Source organism: Thunnus thynnus, chromosome 13, assembly GCF_963924715.1.
Source record: "Thunnus thynnus chromosome 13, fThuThy2.1, whole genome shotgun sequence".
Lineage (NCBI taxonomy): Eukaryota > Metazoa > Chordata > Actinopteri > Scombriformes > Scombridae > Thunnus > Thunnus thynnus.
The window spans coordinates 30,674,625-30,692,467 of NC_089529.1; the positions used below are offsets into that span (position 1 = coordinate 30,674,625).

General features: G+C 39.2%; 1 protein-coding gene across 2 annotated transcripts; it reads right to left on the reverse strand.

Annotated features, from left to right (window-relative positions):
- Positions 1–1,901: 1,901 nt before the first annotated feature.
- dub (duboraya) lies at positions 1,902–16,582 on the reverse strand. Of its 2 annotated transcripts, none has more exons than XM_067609012.1 (7): positions 16,456–16,582; positions 10,490–10,579; positions 9,820–9,888; positions 8,907–8,984; positions 8,518–8,763; positions 6,252–6,671; positions 1,902–2,778 (listed from the first exon to the last, which is right to left on the reverse strand). In XM_067609012.1, the coding sequence occupies exons 1-7, from the start codon at positions 16,459–16,461 to the stop codon at positions 2,752–2,754; spliced, it is 936 nt and encodes a 311-aa protein (XP_067465113.1). In that variant the 5' UTR covers positions 16,462–16,582; the 3' UTR covers positions 1,902–2,751. The 2 variants fall into 2 exon arrangements, with proteins under 2 accessions (XP_067465113.1, XP_067465112.1); XM_067609011.1 differs by lacking the exon at positions 16,456–16,582 and adding an exon at positions 11,266–11,443.
- Between the last annotated feature and the right edge of the window lie 1,261 nt (positions 16,583–17,843).

Sequence of the window (17,843 nt, forward strand, 5' to 3'; positions counted from 1 at the left end):
CAGCTAATCTTCAACAGAACGTTAGCTTACTGTTTAACGTTAGCATTACTGTATTTTTCCTGCAGCTTGCTAATATTAGCTGCACACGTCTTTATAAAAGGCTGAAAGTACATTTCTGTCTGCCCAGTAACACCTGAACATTTCACTCTGTGGCTTTCTTTGCTTTTTATTTCACATTTTTCCAGAAGATGCTGCTTTCGTGCAGCAGTGAGACTGGATGTGAGTCTATCAGAGGATCAAACAGATTATCCAGAATAAGATTTAAACTCAGCAGCCAGGTTTCCTCGTGTCTTTTCCAGGTACGAGTCTTCAGTAGATTAAAGAGCGAGTGAGTCGTGTGGAGACGTGCCAGCTGTGGGAAATCCTCCAGTCACCTCTGAGCTGTAAGTAGTGTCCCCATTAACTCTGCCATCACTTGTCCTCTGCTGTCCTTTAATATGTGGAGCAGCTGGCTATAAAGTCTCTATGATTTCTCTTAGAAAGAGGCATTTTGGTGTCGGGTGCACTGTGGTAAATCAGAGTGCTGACAGTCACAACTGAAGTGTTTTAATCATCCAAACAACAACTGAAATTAGATCAGATTTTCTATCAATCATCTATTTACAGTGATGGAAAGTAACTAAGTAGATTTACTCAACTTCTGTACTTAAGTACAGTTTTCAGGTGCTTGACATTTATTATTGTACTATTTACAGATTAAGATTATTAATACAAAATATATCAATAAATATTCATTATTATATATTAAAAGATATGGTTGATGATTTTATATGTTTTTCTTATTGTCAACAAATCTCTTGTGCAGAACTAAATGAACAATGATGGAAGAAATACTGCAGTAAAAGTACTAATACAGCAAAATACTCCATTACAAGTAAAAATCCTGCATGAAAAATCCTACTGCAGTAAAAGTACATAAGTATTATGAGCTTGATGTAGTTAAAGTATTGCAGTAAAAGTACATAAGTATTATGAGCTTGATGTAGTTAAAGTATTGCAGTAAAAGTACATAAGTATTATGAGCTTGATGTAGTTAAAGTATTGCAGTAAAAGTAGTGGTTTGGTCCCTCTGATTGATATATTATTATATATGACATCATTAGATTATTAATAGTGAAGCATCAGTGTTAGAGCAGCATGTTACTGTTGTAGCTGCTGGAGGTGGAGCTAGTTTACACTACTTTATATACAGTTAGCTAGTTTAGTCCAGTGGTTCCCAACCTAGGGGTCGGGCCCCTCCAAAGGGTCAGCAGATAAATCTGAGGGGTGGTGAGATGATTAATGGGAGAGGAAAGAAGAAAAAACAAAGTTCTGATACACAAATCTGTTTTCAGTTTTTGGACTTTTTCTCTAATCTTTGATTTTTGCTGAAATATTGGATCATTTGAACATTTATTGAAATGAAAGCATGTGAGAAGTTTAGAGGGAAAAATCACTATTTGGTGGAGCTGTTAACAACTCATAGACATGTGAAATGTGACCCCGACTACACACTGCTTTTTGTAAGACGTCAAAAGACAAAAAGGTTGGAAACCACTGGTTTCATCTTTAACAATGTGTTGTATTTTAAAAGCTTGTTATATTATCCATTGTGTCAAATCTTCATCTGAAAAGTAACTAAAGCTGTCAAATAAATGTAGTGGAGTAGAAAGTACAATATTTCCCTCTGAAATGTAGAAAGTAGCATCACATGGAAATACTCAAGTAAAGTACAAGTACCTCAAACTGTACTTGAGTAAATGTATTTAGTTACTTTCCTCCACTGTCTCATCTTGAACTACAGAGTTACAGAAGCCAGACAGGAAGTGATGTCAGGACTCGGAGATGATATCTAACTGCTCTCTTCTTGGTAGAAATACAGAGTGAAAACTAAAGACGACACACAGGACAGTACAACGTAATAAAAATATGCATTTTAATTTCAGTGTCAAACATTTTCTTGCTGTTGAGGACAAAATGACGTCTCCAGTTTTTAACATTTTTCTTCAGGACAGACTTTGTAGTTTCTTTACTTCCTGTGCCTGTTTACAGTTTAAAGCCTCCCAAAAAGAAACTGATGGTTTTATTAACTTGTATATTTTTTAATGGAACATTAAATTAAGGCTTCAGGTTTTTAACTGCAACAAGCATCAGTGCTTTAAATAAACATACAGACATCATCGTCACAAACCGGCTTCACATCAGACAGAAAACACTGTAATGGAAAAAATAAAATCACATCATATTCATACAAAAAGGAAATCCAGCGCTGCAGTGTAAAAAGGCTTTGAGTGAAGGATCAATAAAAACAAATTCACATCAATCATTTTTCTTCTCAGCGGAGCCACAAGCTGAAATAAAGCTGCATCTTCGGTTAAATTCGTTCTTTACAAAAGTCGCAGTTCTTCCGTTCATCTTGACCCCGTCAGAGATGAAACGAACCGTGATGAAGAGCAGCTGATCACAGTTTCATGTCCAGGCTCATCAGGCCTGGTCCCGCCTCGCCGCCGCCGCCGCCGCAGGGTCTCCCTCCCAGCACCACAGAGGGGGGCTCCTCACGGCTCCAAGTAGGTCTATCTGCAGGACACGCCCACTTTACTACATGACACACCCACTTGGTTTAGGCATGAGCAGTGAGATGGTCGGGGGTCAGGGGTCAAGGGGTCAAGGGGGTGTGTCGTGTAGTAAAGTGGGCGTGTCCTGTAGGTCTGCTAGATTGCAGATTGATCCACGACTCCGGTGCTCTGAGTCGACCGGACGGCCGACGACTCATCAGGTCGAACTCTGACACGTCGTCTCCTGTTTGACAAACAGACACCAGAGTTCAAATATCCTGCATGAAAACTCACATTTCCCCTTAAAAATGTCCCTTCAGCCGCCGAGTTTAAGTTGATATGTTGAACTTGTTAGCAAACAGTTGCTTATTTCCACATCCAGCAGCGACGGAGCAACATTATCGTCACATTGATAATGTCAATAATTACTTGTGGTGTTCCTCAGGGTTCTGTTCTTGATCCTTTATAGTTTCAGTTTGGTTTAAGCAACTTGACATGTTGTTTGTTCACTTGTTTTCAGAAGAATAGTCTGTAAAAAGCATTTTTGTCATACTATCAGCTTATAAAGTAGTTGTGGCTAACATGTTAGCAATCAGTTGTTTATTTCCACATCCAGCAGTTACGGAGCAACATTATCATTCATGTGGAGTCGTGTTTCTGTCCACCTGGTGAATGTAAGTCCAATATTCACTCTCTTTTAGCTCTGTTTTTACTCTCTACCAACTCCTGAGGGAAATATCTGGCTCTTTAGCTGCTAAATGCTCCACTATGTTCACCAGCTAGTCTACAGCTGACTGTGAGCAGGTAGTGTACAGTGGCTTTTTACAGCTTTTTTCTCTGAAAACAGCTGCCTGCTGTGGCCCAAAACGACTTTATGAGACGCTGAGAGTGAACCAGAACAGTAAAGTTGCAGCCGGACAGATAAACAATGAGCTGAAACTCACTATAAAGCTCCGTAAAGCCGAGAGGAGCTGCAGAGACGCTGATAATTCTCTGTAGGTTCATCACTACGAGCCACGACCAACACATTACAGTTATATAAAATATAGATTATAGCTGCTTCCGCACTTTCTGACAGTATCTCATGTATATTTAGTTTCCTGGTGTTACAGCTTTTCATTTAAGTTCTATGATGAAGTTCAAGAAATATTCAAACTATAACTCAACTGATAGTGGATTTTTAAGCTGATACTATTGATATTTGGGAGTTCAGCCTACGATAATGATAATAATAGTAATAATAATAATACTAATGATAAAACAATCTCGACACAGATCTGTTTAGATTTGTTTTTTAAAATTGTGACCCAGACACATACTGATCGTGGTGTTTTACAGTGTAAATTTCAGCTCTGGTAGACAAACTAAATAACGGCGACACTGTTTCTAAACGAGCTCAGAGGCAACTCGTACTGACATTTCCTCTTATCACACGTTATAAACACTCCAGTTCAAACTGCCATTGTTTTACAGCTGCATCCTTCCATCAAATGTTTTTTTTTTTACATGTCACATTTCACAAAAGTCAATATTATGCATCTTTCTGCTGCCTCTATACACAGCACTTTATAAAGCCTTTTATCTTTACTACTATTATTATTATTATTGTTATTATCATAATCAAAGTGTTTCTAATGTATCTAATAGGCACATTTTTGGATGAACAAAAAACCCAAGTACCACTAACCCCTAGTTGCACCTTTCTAGTTAATGGACCAAATATGGCGTCAACCATGTCCCTTCTTGGACAACGATTGGCCTGAAGTCACATGACCACATATCCAACCCGTCTTTGCAGACGCCCCATTGGCTGATATGTGTCTGTATATGATTGGTTGTCTTTTATATATATATACATATATATATTTTTTACCTTTTTTCATACCCAACTTCCTTTATTTAAATGTTGTTTGTAATGTGTTTGATGATGACCCTGATGAAGGCCACAAGTTCTCATCTCACAAAAAGTCAACCTGACATATTTAGTATCTCTGGAAACGTTGAGGTTTTTATTAGTTATTGTTAGTATTCATTATTATAGAGATGCAACTTTAGTTGATTAATCAATGAAACTGAAATGGTTTGTAGATGTTAGAACTGATACCAGTGTGGATATAACACTGACCAGTGGCTGTTCTACACACAGACCACCTCAGCCTGCTCACAACACCAGCTGTCGTTGTATCACTATTTCAGGACTGTCATATCAGGAATACCAGACTGTCAGATAGCGACGGACGTGTGTGTGTGTGTGTAATAGGTGGAGGGAGACTGGAAATACTCCTGGTCGACTCTTTACCAGACTATCTGTGGAGGAGACCCTCAGATCTCTGACTCTTAACATCTGCACATTCAGATACGTTCAACCTCAGCTTGTGTCCTGAAATCATAAACGACACTAAAGCACAAACACATCAGAAGAAACTTCGGACGACAGAACTAAAACTGTCCAAAAAAAAAACACGTCAAATGGAAGTTAGCGTCGCGTTTTTATCCTCAGAAATGATTCATCGTTGTTCTCAGACGCCCTCAGAGATGAGCTAAACAGATTATATGAAGTCAAATACAAACATTGCTGAAGTTATAAAAAGGAGGAAATACCGTCTCTACGTTTACATCATCAGTCTTAAAGCATCTCACATCTCAAAATCCACATGATTAACAACCAGAACGTCAACAAACTACTGATTAATTCTTTGTTTGCTTTGCACGACACGACTCGAAAAATATAAGATATTTTAACATTTCCAAGTGTGAAAGGTTCAAAGTTAATGATGCAGAAAGCACAGATCACTTCCTGCTGTTCTAACGAGCTTCAACTTAACAAAACGCTCGACAGGAAAATTCATCTGCAACTATTTTCATAATCGATTGTTTTGAGTCATTTTTAATGAAAAAAAAAAAGTCCAAATTCTCTGATTGCAGCTTCTTAAATGTGAATATTTTCTGGTTTCTTGAGTCTCTTTGACATTAAACTGAATATCTGTATAACAACCAATCAATCAATAAGGAAAGTAATCGTGATAATATCCAGTAAGTATAAATAAAGGTCATATTTAGAAATGGCTCAAAGTTTTCCAACGTAGATAATTAAATGTTTATGGAAAATATTCTTGTGTATTTTTTGTAAATGTCTGTATGTATCAGCCATAAAGAACCTGATCTTTTGTATCAATGAAGTAGATTATTAATAAAAACCTTTGTTACACTGCGGCTCAGCGAAGCAGCGTTTAGGAACTAAAACGACGTCTGTAGAGCCGCGAGATGGAGAGCAGATGAACTCGTTAGCGCTTCCTTCACCACCGTACAGATCCTGCAGGGTTTACTAAACACAGTCGCACAACAACAACCGGTGGATTTGTGAGTAGAGTTGACCTCCGAACACATTTCAGACGCAGAGATTTTCTCGTGCGATTAATTGAATTTGCTTCTACTTTGCTATTTGTTTGTTTGCCAAACAGAAGGAGGGACTCTGAGCTGCAGGAAGGCTTTTAATCTGAAAAACCTGCGTTGAGTTTCATTTGTCACACGCTCGAAAAAACGGCAAAGTGGAAGCGACTCGAGAAAACGATGACGGAGAACAGTGATGGTCAGAGAAGAGACGATTCTGACTGTAATATGATCAAATATAAAACAAGCTTCTCTCTGCAGATGAATAAACTCACAATCTGATCATTGATGGTAGAAATGTTGTTGTTTTAATATAAAACGACCCACCTCGCTCTTTTCTTCTTTGCTGTCTACACTCATCGGCTCTTCTTCTTCTTTCCCTCCTGAGCTTTTCTCCTGATTTTCCTCCTCTGTCTTCATCTTCTCTCCATCCTCCTCCTCCTCCTCCTTCTTCTTCTCCTCCTTCATCTCTTCTTCTCCTCCGAGCTCGACGTCGTTCTTCACTTGATCTTCTTTGGGGGATTCATCTTCTTCAGGATGCTTGTCCTCCTCTCCTCCTGCTCCTTCCTTCTTCTTCTCTTCTTCTCCTCCTCCTCCTTCTTCTTCTGCTGTTTTGCCGTCCGGTTCGCTCGGGGAGGTCAGGGGCGTGTCTCCTCCCTCGTTGGCCACGCCCACCTCGTCTCCGCTGCTGGACTTCCTGTGGCGGCGGGATGGAGGTCGTCGGCGGATGGAGTGGCGAGCTCTGCCCTGAATAAGATACTTAGGAGTTTATTATCATGGAAAACTGGAAAACTATTAAAAAATATGACTTAAACGATTAATCAGTTATCAAAATAGTCGCCAATTAATTTCATGTCAATCGATTAATCAACGAGTTCCACCAAGTATAGATGAGCTCAGTAGGAGGTTAATCTGACCGCAGTCACAGACAGTCATAGAAGAAGAATTTAGATCCTTTAATGAAGTAAAAATACCAGAACAGACATTTAAAATACTCCGTTACAAGTAAAAGTACATAAGTATTATGAGCTTGATGTAGTCGATGGAGTATAAACTTTTTTTGATTAAATAATCCACTTATTTAGTTTTTTTCCTGACCTTTCCACTGTGTGTCATGGTCTTCATTGGTGGAGTGAGTCTGCTCAGTTGTCATGGAGATGGTTTAGTGATCATCACATGACCCAAGTATGAAACGTCTGTCATGTGATAACTCCATTAACTGATGAAGGCCATGAGATGCTGCTGACACCTCTGAAAAGGCTAGTAAGTAGCCCTTTAGTAGATTTTTTTTATGTTAAACTATTATTTATTTAAGTGAATTGATTCTTATATGATTCTTTAATCAGTGGCGAAAGAAGTATTCAGATATTTTACTGCAGTAAAAGTACATAAGTATTATGAGCTTGATGTAGTTAAAGTATTGCAGTAAAAGTACATAAGTATTATGAGCTTGATGTAGTTAAAGTATTGCAGTAAAAGTACATCAGTATTATGAGCTTGATGTAGTTAAAGTATTGCAGTAAAAGTACATAAGTATTATGAGCTTGATGTAGTTAAAGTATTGCAGTAAAAGTACATAAGTATTATGAGCTTGATGTAGTTAAAGTATTGCAGTAAAAGTACATAAGTATTATGAGCTTGATGTAGTTAAAGTATTGCAGTAAAAGTAGTGGTTTGGTCCCTCTGACTGATATATTATTATATATGACATCATTAGATTATTAATAGTGAAGCATCAGTGTTAGAGCAGCATGTTACTGTTGTAGCTGCTGGAGGTGGAGCTAGTTTACACTACTTTATATACAGTTAGCTAGTTTAGTCCAGTGGTTCCCAACCTAGGGGTCGGGCCCCTCCAAAGGGTCAGCAGATAAATCTGAGGGGTGGTGAGATGATTAATGGGAGAGGAAAGAAGAAAAAACAAAGTTCTGATACACAAATCTGTTTTCAGTTTTTGGACTTTTTCTCTAATCTTTGATTTTTGCTGAAATATTGGATCATTTGAACATTTATTGAAATGAAAGCATGTGAGAAGTTTAGAGGGAAAAATCACTATTTGGTGGAGCTGTTAACAACTCATAGACATGTGAAATGTGACCCCGACTACACACTGCTTTTTGTAAGATGTCAAAAGCCAAAAAGGTTGGAAACCACTGGTTTCATCTTTAACAATGTGTTGTATTTTAAAAGCTTGTTATATTATCCATTGTGTCAAATCTTCATCTGAAAAGTAACTAAAGCTGTCAAATAAATGTAGTGGAGTAGAAAGTACAATATTTCCCTCTGAAATGTAGAAAGTAGCATCACATGGAAATACTCAAATAAAGTACAAGTACCTCTAAACTGTACTTGAGTAAATGTATTTAGTTACTTTCCTCCACTTAACCAATAGAAATACTGAATATGACCTTTAATTGATGTTTTATGATGGGAGTTTGTAATATTCTAATTAAACCTGCAAAAACTGATTATTTTGTAAACTTGTTGTGAGAACGAGCTGTGAACACGTCTGACACATTATCAGCTTCAGTTTTATGTTTTTTTTCCAGATTATTTCTCTTTATAAACGTCAGATCAGTAAATATATCCGACTGACCTTGTTGATGCTCGTCAGGATGGATCCCTCCGCCACAGTGGGAGGGTCTTCAAAAGAGGTGGGGCGTTCCTCCTGGGTCAACGGATGGACGGTGACGGGGCTGGTGGGGGTCGCCGTGGATGAGGTGGTTACCGTGGCATCCGGGGCGGAGCCGGGGAAAGGCGGGACGAAGGAGGGAGGCAGCATCCTCAGGCCGGGGCTCTTCGGAGACGGAAGCAGGGCCGTCGGAGAGAGAACCAGATTGGCCTAAACACAGAGAGAGAGAGAGAGAGCGATGATGTCAGAGCGATGATGTCAGAGCGATGATGTCAGAGCGATGATGTCATCGCATCAGTGCAGGTCTCCCTCCACGCCAGCAGAGAGCAGCAGAGTCCAACACCTGAACTCACCTGAAGCTTCTCGATGAGAGCAGAGTTCCTCTTGGCTTTACCAGGTCCAGGAGAGGTGACGTCTGGAGGCTGCTGACACTGACACACACGCACACGTACACACACACGCACACGCACACGTACACACACACACACACACACACACACGCACACACACACACACACACACACACACACATTTATGATCATTATTACATCATCTTTGGGAGCTCAGAGGAGACAAACACACCTGTCTGCTGTCTTCAGGTGAGACTCAGTATATATATATATACACATATATATATATATTATATAGATTAACTGTATATATGACATGTTGTAAACGTCTTATTTTGGGGTTTAGATGGAACATCATACAGGCCTGTAGTGCTGTTGATTGATGCAAATTTAATGGTGTCAAGTTTTTACCTAAAACAGTTCAAGAGTAACGATACAATATTCTTACATGTGTAACACTGACGGTTTGATATGAAGATTAAAGGACAAATATTCTGCACATGTTCAGCTCTATATTTATATTCTGGGGCTCTACTGGAATAAAAAACTCCTTATTTATCCTGAAACAGGCGGTTTTAGCTCCTGTCCTGAAAAACTGCAACTCTGAGCTTCAAACCAACCGGTGACGTCACACCTCGCTACGTCCATCTGTACATACAGACTGTGGATTCGACATACGTTCACCTCATGTTTTGGAACTTTGACCGTGTTTAACATCCATCAGAACAGGATATAAATAACAGAAGATTATGTCCCCTTTAAGTTTCCCTCCAAATGTGGCTCAAACTGATTGAGTATTGAGGGATCAGGGTTTGTTAGTGAAGTTTTTTAGTCAATAAACTTTGTTTCATCTGATTCAGTTTCCTCGTTCATGTCGCTTCCTGCCGGCTGAGGATGTAAAACGCTCCTCTCTCACCTCCTGGTCGTCTCCGTGTGATTTGGGCAGCTGTAAGGAGCGAGGAGGTCGTCGTCTGACCGGCTTCTCCTGGAAAACAGAGTCAGTAATAAAGATCAGAGAGCAGCAGTGAAGCTGCTTCCTGAGCAGTTTGAACATCACGTTTATGTCGCACTCTTCTCGTGTTTTTCTCTTTATTCGATCAAACGCCGTCTTGACGGATCGCTGTGAAACTTAGTTCACACGTTTATGTTCCTTTGATCCTCTGACGTTTCATATATTTTAGTTTATGACAAAATACCTACAAGACTGATGACATTCCCATCAGCCTCAGCTGTACTTTGTGTTTAGTTTCATGTGACTATAGTTTGACATACAGGCTCCTTTTTACTGATATTAAACCAGAGGAGCTTCCTGTCTTTGTCTCATTTCCTGCATGAAAACATGCTTTAATATTACAAAGAAAATTTGACGAGTAACATTTTTAAAAGCTCAAAATATAAATTAAAACCATCTGATTATTTTTTTGTTTTCAGTGTATTTTAAAGGACTATTCCTGTGTTACTTTTTCATCACTTTTCATGTCGATGCGTTCAAGGACGCTCCATCACTTGAGTTCTGACAGATCTGAGATGTCGGAGTGGGACGTGTCTATACTCTGGTGTGTAACTAGAGTTGCTGATAAACTTACTGTTTCATTTCCAGCAGCGTTGTTTGGAGGAGCCGAGCCTTTAAACCTTCCTGCCAGTTCAGCCACAGAGCGCCGGGATGGAGCCTCCTCCTGATGGCAGGAACCAAAAGGAAAAAGGTAAATACCAACAACACCGGACTGCTACTATTACTGCTACTACTAATGTACCGGTAGTATTATTCCTACTACTGTCAGTACTGTAAGACTCAATGTTCAAGAGTAAAGATGCTTTTTCTTTCTCCTGGATTGAAGGAAATGCTGCATTAGAAAACAATCCTGTCAAAGATAAATAATCTTATAGTAACAGACAAACAATCTACTCGATAAGCAGAAAATAAGCAAAAAACATACTTAATAAACAAACAAAAACACTTAACAAACAAATAATAAAAAACACTTTAAAAAGGTCTAAATAAACAAAGACAAACTGCTTGTGAACAAATAAATCACTCAAAAACACTTAATAAACACAAAACATGTAATAAAGAAAGACAAACAAAACACACTTCATAAGCAAAAAACACCTGCAAAGAACTGAAATCACTACAGTATTAGTTTTACACCTCAAAAGATTAAGATTTTCTGCATTTCCACTCAGGTTTTTAATGTGCTGATTCTGCATCACATGTTTAAAAACCTTCAAACCTTCCTGTTCAGATGGTTTCATGCTCTCCTCTGAAGCACCGTTGCTTTTGAAAGGTGCTATAGACACGTTACTACCACTGCTACTACTAATACTCTAGTACTCCTTCTACTGTTACTACTGCAGCTGGTACCTGCTCAGCTCTGTGCTGCAGGTGACTTCCTGTCTGAGGTGGCGTGTTGGGAAGGAAATGTCGGTGTTCATCAGACAAGCAGCTGCTCATTAGAGACGCTGCTCTGAGGCAACATGACAACATGTTTCTGACATGTTTAATCCAACAGCAGGAGCCAACAAGAGTGGATTTGTTTTCTCTTTTTGAACTTAAACTCTTCCTCGTTAACGGTTAACCTTTATAGACCGTAGGGTTGAATCTAACGGTTAACCTTTACAGGTCGTAGGGTTGAATCTAATGGTTAACCTTTACAGACCGTAGGGTTGAATCTAACGGTTAACCTTTACAGACCGTAGAGTTGAATCTAACGGTTAACCTTTACAGACCGTAGGGATGAATCTAACGGTTAACCTTTACAGACCGTAGGGTTGAATCTAACGGTTAACCTTTATAGACCGTAGGGATGAATCTAACGGTTAACCTTTACAGACCGTAGGGATGAATCTAACGGTTAACCTTTACAGACCGTAGGGTTGAATCTAACGGTTAACCTTTACAGGCCGTAGGGTTGAATCTAACGGTTAACCTTTACAGACCGTAGAGTTGAATCTAACGGTTAACCTTTACAGACCGTAGGGATGAATCTAACGGTTAACCTTTACAGACCGTAGGGTTGAATCTAACGGTTAACCTTTACAGACCGTAGGGATGAATCTAACGGTTAACCTTTACAGACCGTAGGGATGAATCTAACGGTTAACCTTTACAGACCGTAGGGTTGAATCTAACGGTTAACCTTTACAGACCGTAGGGTTGAATCTAACGGTTAACCTTTACAGACCGTAGGGATGAATCTAATGGTTAACCTTTACAGACCGTAGGGATGAATCTAACGGTTAACCTTTACAGACCGTAGGGTTGAATCTAACGGTGAACCTTTACAGACCGTAGAGTTGAATCTAACGGTTAACCTTTACAGACCGTAGGGATGAATCTAACGGTTAACCTTTACAGACCGTAGAGTTGAATCTAACGGTGAACCTTTACAGACCGTAGAGTTGAATCTAACGGTTAACCTTTACAGACCGTAGGGATGAATCTAACGGTTAACCTTTACAGGTCGTAGGGTTGAATCTAACGGTTAACCTTTACAGACCGTAGGGATGAATCTAACGGTTAACCTTTACAGGCTGAGGGTTGAATCTAACGGTTAACCTTTACAGACCGTAGGGATGAATCTAACGGTTAACCTTTACAGACCGTAGGGATGAATCTACGGTTAACCTTTATAGACCGTAGGGATGAATCTAACGGTTAACCTTTACAGACCGTAGGGTTGAATCTAACGGTTAACCTTTACAGACCGTAGGGTTGAATCTAACGGTTAACCTTTACAGACCGTAGGGTTGAATCTAACGGTTAACCTTTACAGGCCGTAGGGTTGAATCTAACGGTTAACCTTTACAGACCGTAGGGATGAATCTAACGGTTAACCTTTACAGACCATAGGGTTGAATCTAACGGTTAACCTTCACAGACCGTAGGGATGAATCTAACGGTTAACCTTTACAGACCGTAGGGATGAATCTAACGGTTAACCTTTACAGACCGTAGGGATGAATCTAACGGTTAACCTTTACAGACCGTAGGGATGAATCTAACGGTTAACCTTTACAGGCCGTAGGGATGAATCTAACGGTTAACCTTTACAGGCCGAGGTTTGTGGTGAATGCTAATGAGTTTGAGAGTATTCACCATTTAACCATATTATGGTCTGAGGTATTAGGGTGTGTAATATCACAACGGTTAACCTTTATAGACCGTAGGGATGAATCTAACGGTTAACCTTTACAGACCGTAGGGTTGAATCTAACGGTTAACCTTTACAGGCCGTAGGGTTGAATCTAACGGTTAACCTTTACAGACCGTAGGGATGAATCTAACGGTTAACCTTTACAGGTCGAGGTTTGAATCTAACGGTTAACCTTTACAGACCGTAGGGTTGAATCTAATGGTTAACCTTTACAGACCGTAGGGTTGAATCTAATGGTTAACCTTTACAGGCCGTAGGGTTGAATCTAACGGTTAACCTTTACAGGCCGTAGGGTTGAATCTAACGGTTAACCTTTACAGGTCGAGGTTTGAATCTAACGGTTAACCTTTACAGGCCGAGGTTTGTGGTGAATGCTAATGAGTTTGAGAGTATTCACCATTTAACCATATTATGGTCTGAGGTATTAGGGTGTGTAATATCACAACGGTTAACCTTTATAGACCGTAGGGATGAATCTAACGGTTAACCTTTACAGGCCGTAGGGTTGAATCTAACGGTTAACCTTTACAGGCCGTAGGGTTGAATCTAACGGTTAACCTTTATAGACCGTAGGGATGAATCTAACGGTTAACCTTTATAGACCGTAGGGTTGAATCTAACGGTTAACCTTTACAGGCCGTAGGGTTGAATCTAACGGTTAACCTTTATAGACCGTAGGGATGAATCTAACGGTTAACCTTTATAGACCGTAGGGTTGAATCTAACGGTTAACCTTTACAGGCCGTAGGGTTGAATCTAACGGTTAACCTTTACAGGCCGTAGGGTTGAATCTAACGGTTAACCTTTATAGACCGTAGGGATGAATCTAACGGTTAACCTTTACAGGTCGAGGTTTGAATCTAACGGTTAACCTTTACAGACCGTAGGGATGAATCTAACGGTTAACCTTTACAGGTCGAGGTTTGAATCTAACGGTTAACCTTTACAGGCCGAGGTTTGTGGTGAATGCTAATGAGTTTGAGAGTATTCACCATTTAACCATATTATGGTCTGAGGTATTAGGGTGTGTAATATCACATCAGTCCAAACACATAAGAACTACTACTACTACAGCTACTACTGCTACCACCATCTCTGCTACTACTACCGCTACTACTACTGCAAACACTAGTACTTAAACTACCACAACTAGCTGTTGCAGTTGCTATATAAACACAATGACAGAGTCACCATCCCTCACTGGCTTCCCACCAGCGAAAACAGAAACATGTTAATCAGACTGAAAACTGGAAATATTCAGTCTACAACTGTTGTATCGACCTTTAGAACCACATCAGTCCAAACACACGAGTCTATTAAAGGATCACACACACACACACACACACACACAAACACACACACACACACACACACACACACACACACAGCTGTTGACGTGCAGTTGATCCGCGTCCATTTCAGCTGAAGGTCTCACATTGCTGACATTCAACAGATAATGAAATCACATTGCCTGGAGAATACACACACACAAACACACACATACACACATGCACGTACACACACACACACACACACACACACGCATGTACACACACACACACACAGTCTTGCTCATTCTTTCCACAGTGTGTCGTTGATGACAAACTGAAGGCAGAAAAGTGAAGAAAAAACAACCGTTAAACCACTTCCTCTTTCTGTGAGAGTGTGTGTGTGTGTGTGTGTGTGTGTGTGTGTGTGTGTGTTCATTCCTGTTGTTTTTGAAACTAAGAATAGCTGCTGCTCATCACGTTTAATATAAAAATAATAAAACTTGCACCATATTTATGACAGGTTTAGTTTCACATGTCTTCAGACCACTTTCTATTTTTTTAACTTTATGATTATCAGCAACTATTGTCTTTCTTCAACAACTACAGCTCCCATGAGTCTTTGCCACGGGAGTGATGACGATGACATTGATGAATGCTGCATTCATGTCATATAGGAAAGATGCACTTTTACTCAAGTACAGCTGAGTACAGTTTTGAGGAACTTGTACTTTACTTGAATATTTCCATGTGATGCTACTTTATACTTTCTACTCCACTACATTTATTTGACAGCTTTAGTTACTTTTCAGATGAAGATTTGACACAATGGATAATATAACAAGCTTTTAAAATAGAAGATCCTTTCATAATGACCTTACAATGGAAGTGATGGGGAACAAAATCCACAGTCCTCCTTCTGTACAAAAATGTATTTAAAAGTTTATCTGAAGCTAATATGAAGCTTCAGCGTCCAAATGAGTCAAATCAAGTAGATATCTTTCAACGTTACAGTCTTTTTAGTGCCAAAGTCCCTCTTTTTGTTACTATACTTCCACCTGCAGCTCAACAGGGAAACACTGTCCGAGGAAACACAAAGAGGGAATTTGATGCTAAAAAGACTGTAAATGTGTCAGATATCCACTTGATATGACTAACTCAGACTGATGAAGCTGAATAGAAGCTGAGAGACTTTTAAATGCATGAAAAATTCTAAACCTGTCCTTTAAATAAAAAAAACCATCTAAAATAACACCAAAAACATTTGTCACTGCAGCGCCGATGTTAAAGAATGTGTGACCTGCAGTAACCTCTGAACATACACACACGCATACATACACGTCGCTCTACAGATTATTTTACTTTAACATGAAACTCACACAAACGCAACGTCAGATAAAACATCAGAAATGTGTTTTGTGTTTCACTATGAATAAAAGCTCACAGATGCTGTATGTTTTTGCTTGCATGCATCACGTTACACGTGTGGGATCGTTTTCATTTTATTTGCAGATGTCTGAGAAACGTCCTCTGATCCACAAACATGCGGTGCGTTTGTGTGCCGTTGGAAAGCTCTGACATCTGGCTTTCGATATGAGGAATTTAAAAGATCGAAACACGATGTGATGTTTCATCAACGCACTGATCTGTGTGTCTGACATATCTGTGAACATCTCTCGCTTTTATTCAGTTTGTATGAAGTTCATATTTATCATAAAACAGAAATAACTGCAGGAAACACAAAATCTGTCAATGCAACTGTAATAAAAGGAAACGTTTAAGAGTCTTCGTCGCACGTGTTGAACGCCTGCTGATAAAACACCACGAGCGTGTTGATAAAGTCAGATGCAAAGTTCAGTTGAACCCAACGTGTCGAACCTGCAGCTTCATCATCGTATCGAGACAAAAAGAAGCAGAAACGTGTTCAGGAAGCCAAATTAAAACCGTCAGCGAGCAGATGAACACTTAAAGAGTCGACGCTTCTGCAAGTACTCGGACAAAATCCACTTTGAAACATCTTCAGTCAAACAGAAAACTCATAGAGAAAGAAGAGCACAACACAAACACACACATGCAAACAGAGCAGCAGCAGCAGCAGCAGCGTTAAGAGTAAAGTTAGAAGAGTTTTACCTCCATCCTGCTGGTTGTCTCTCCGCAGCTTCGTTTATGTCGAGTATGTGAGAGAGAGAGAGAGAGAGAGAGAGAGAGAGAGGGAGAGAGAGGTTAAATATAGAAGCAGACTCACTACAGATACTGACAGAGAGCAGCTCATGTTCTGTCACATGTTTGTCATTTCTCTCTCTCTCTCTCTAACTGTTGATTTATTGAAGGTGTTTTAATTTACATTCATATCACAACAAAAATACCACTGAGACTAAATACAGTCAACAAGATCTGCAAGAAAATCAAAACGCCGGGATTTAAAATAGTTTTTAAAGGATAATTCTGGTGATTTTCTATATTTTGCTTATTGTCAACAAACCGACAATTAACTGATCTACTAACAAGTAGTACTCAGATCCTTTACTGCAGTAAAAGTACATAAGTATTATGAGCTTGATGTAGTTAAAGTATTGCAGTAAAAGTACATAAGTATTATGAGCTTGATGTAGTTAAAGTATTGCAGTAAAAGTACATAAGTATTATGAGCTTGATGTAGTTAAAGTATTGCAGTAAAAGTACATAAGTATTATGAGCTTGATGTAGTTAAAGTATTGCAGTAAAAGTAGTGGTTTGGTCCCTCTGACTGATATATTATTATATATGACATCATTAGATTATTAATAGTGAAGCATCAGTGTTAGAGCAGCATGTTACTGTTGTAGCTGCTGGAGGTGGAGCTAGTTTACACTACTTTATATACAGTTAGCTAGTTTAGTCCAGTGGTTCCCAACCTAGGGGTCGGGCCCCTCCAAAGGGTCAGCAGATAAATCTGAGGGGTGGTGAGATGATTAATGGGAGAGGAAAGAAGAAAAAACAAAGTTCTGATACACAAATCTGTTTTCAGTTTTTGGACTTTTTCTCTAATCTTTGATTTTTGCTGAAATATTGGATCATTTGAACATTTATTGAAATGAAAGCATGTGAGAAGTTTAGAGGGAAAAATCACTATTTGGTGGAGCTGTTAACAACTCATAGACATGTGAAATGTGACCCCGACTACACACTGCTTTTTGTAAGACGTCAAAAGACAAAAAGGTTGGAAACCACTGGTTTCATCTTTAACAATGTGTTGTATTTTAAAAGCTTGTTATATTATCCATTGTGTCAAATCTTCATCTGAAAAGTAACTAAAGCTGTCAAATAAATGTAGTGGAGTAGAAAGTACAATATTTCCCTCTGAAATGTAGAAAGTAGCATCACATGGAAATACTCAAGTAAAGTACAAATACCTCAAACTGTACTTATATAAGACACTTAAGACATGTTCCTTCATCATTAAGAGTTCGGTTAGTTTGTTTAGAAACGTCTCCAAAGACTAATAACAGCATCATGTGGTTCTGTGTACAGCAAACGCC

What these genes read in the sequence shown, in the direction of transcription:
- dub (XM_067609011.1), bottom strand. Translation starts at nt 11,388, where the DNA reads ATGTTGTCATGTTGCCTCAGAGCAGCGTCTCTAATGAGCAGCTGCTTG. An exon ending in TGCAGCACAGAGCTGAGCAG is followed by an intron (nt 10,580 to 11,265) that starts GTACCAGCTGCA and finishes TCCTGCCATCAG; the next exon opens with GAGGAGGCTCCATCCCGGCG. An exon ending in GCAAAGAAGAAAAGAGCGAG is followed by an intron (nt 2,779 to 6,251) that starts GTGGGTCGTTTT and finishes TTTGTCAAACAG; the next exon opens with GAGACGACGTGTCAGAGTTC.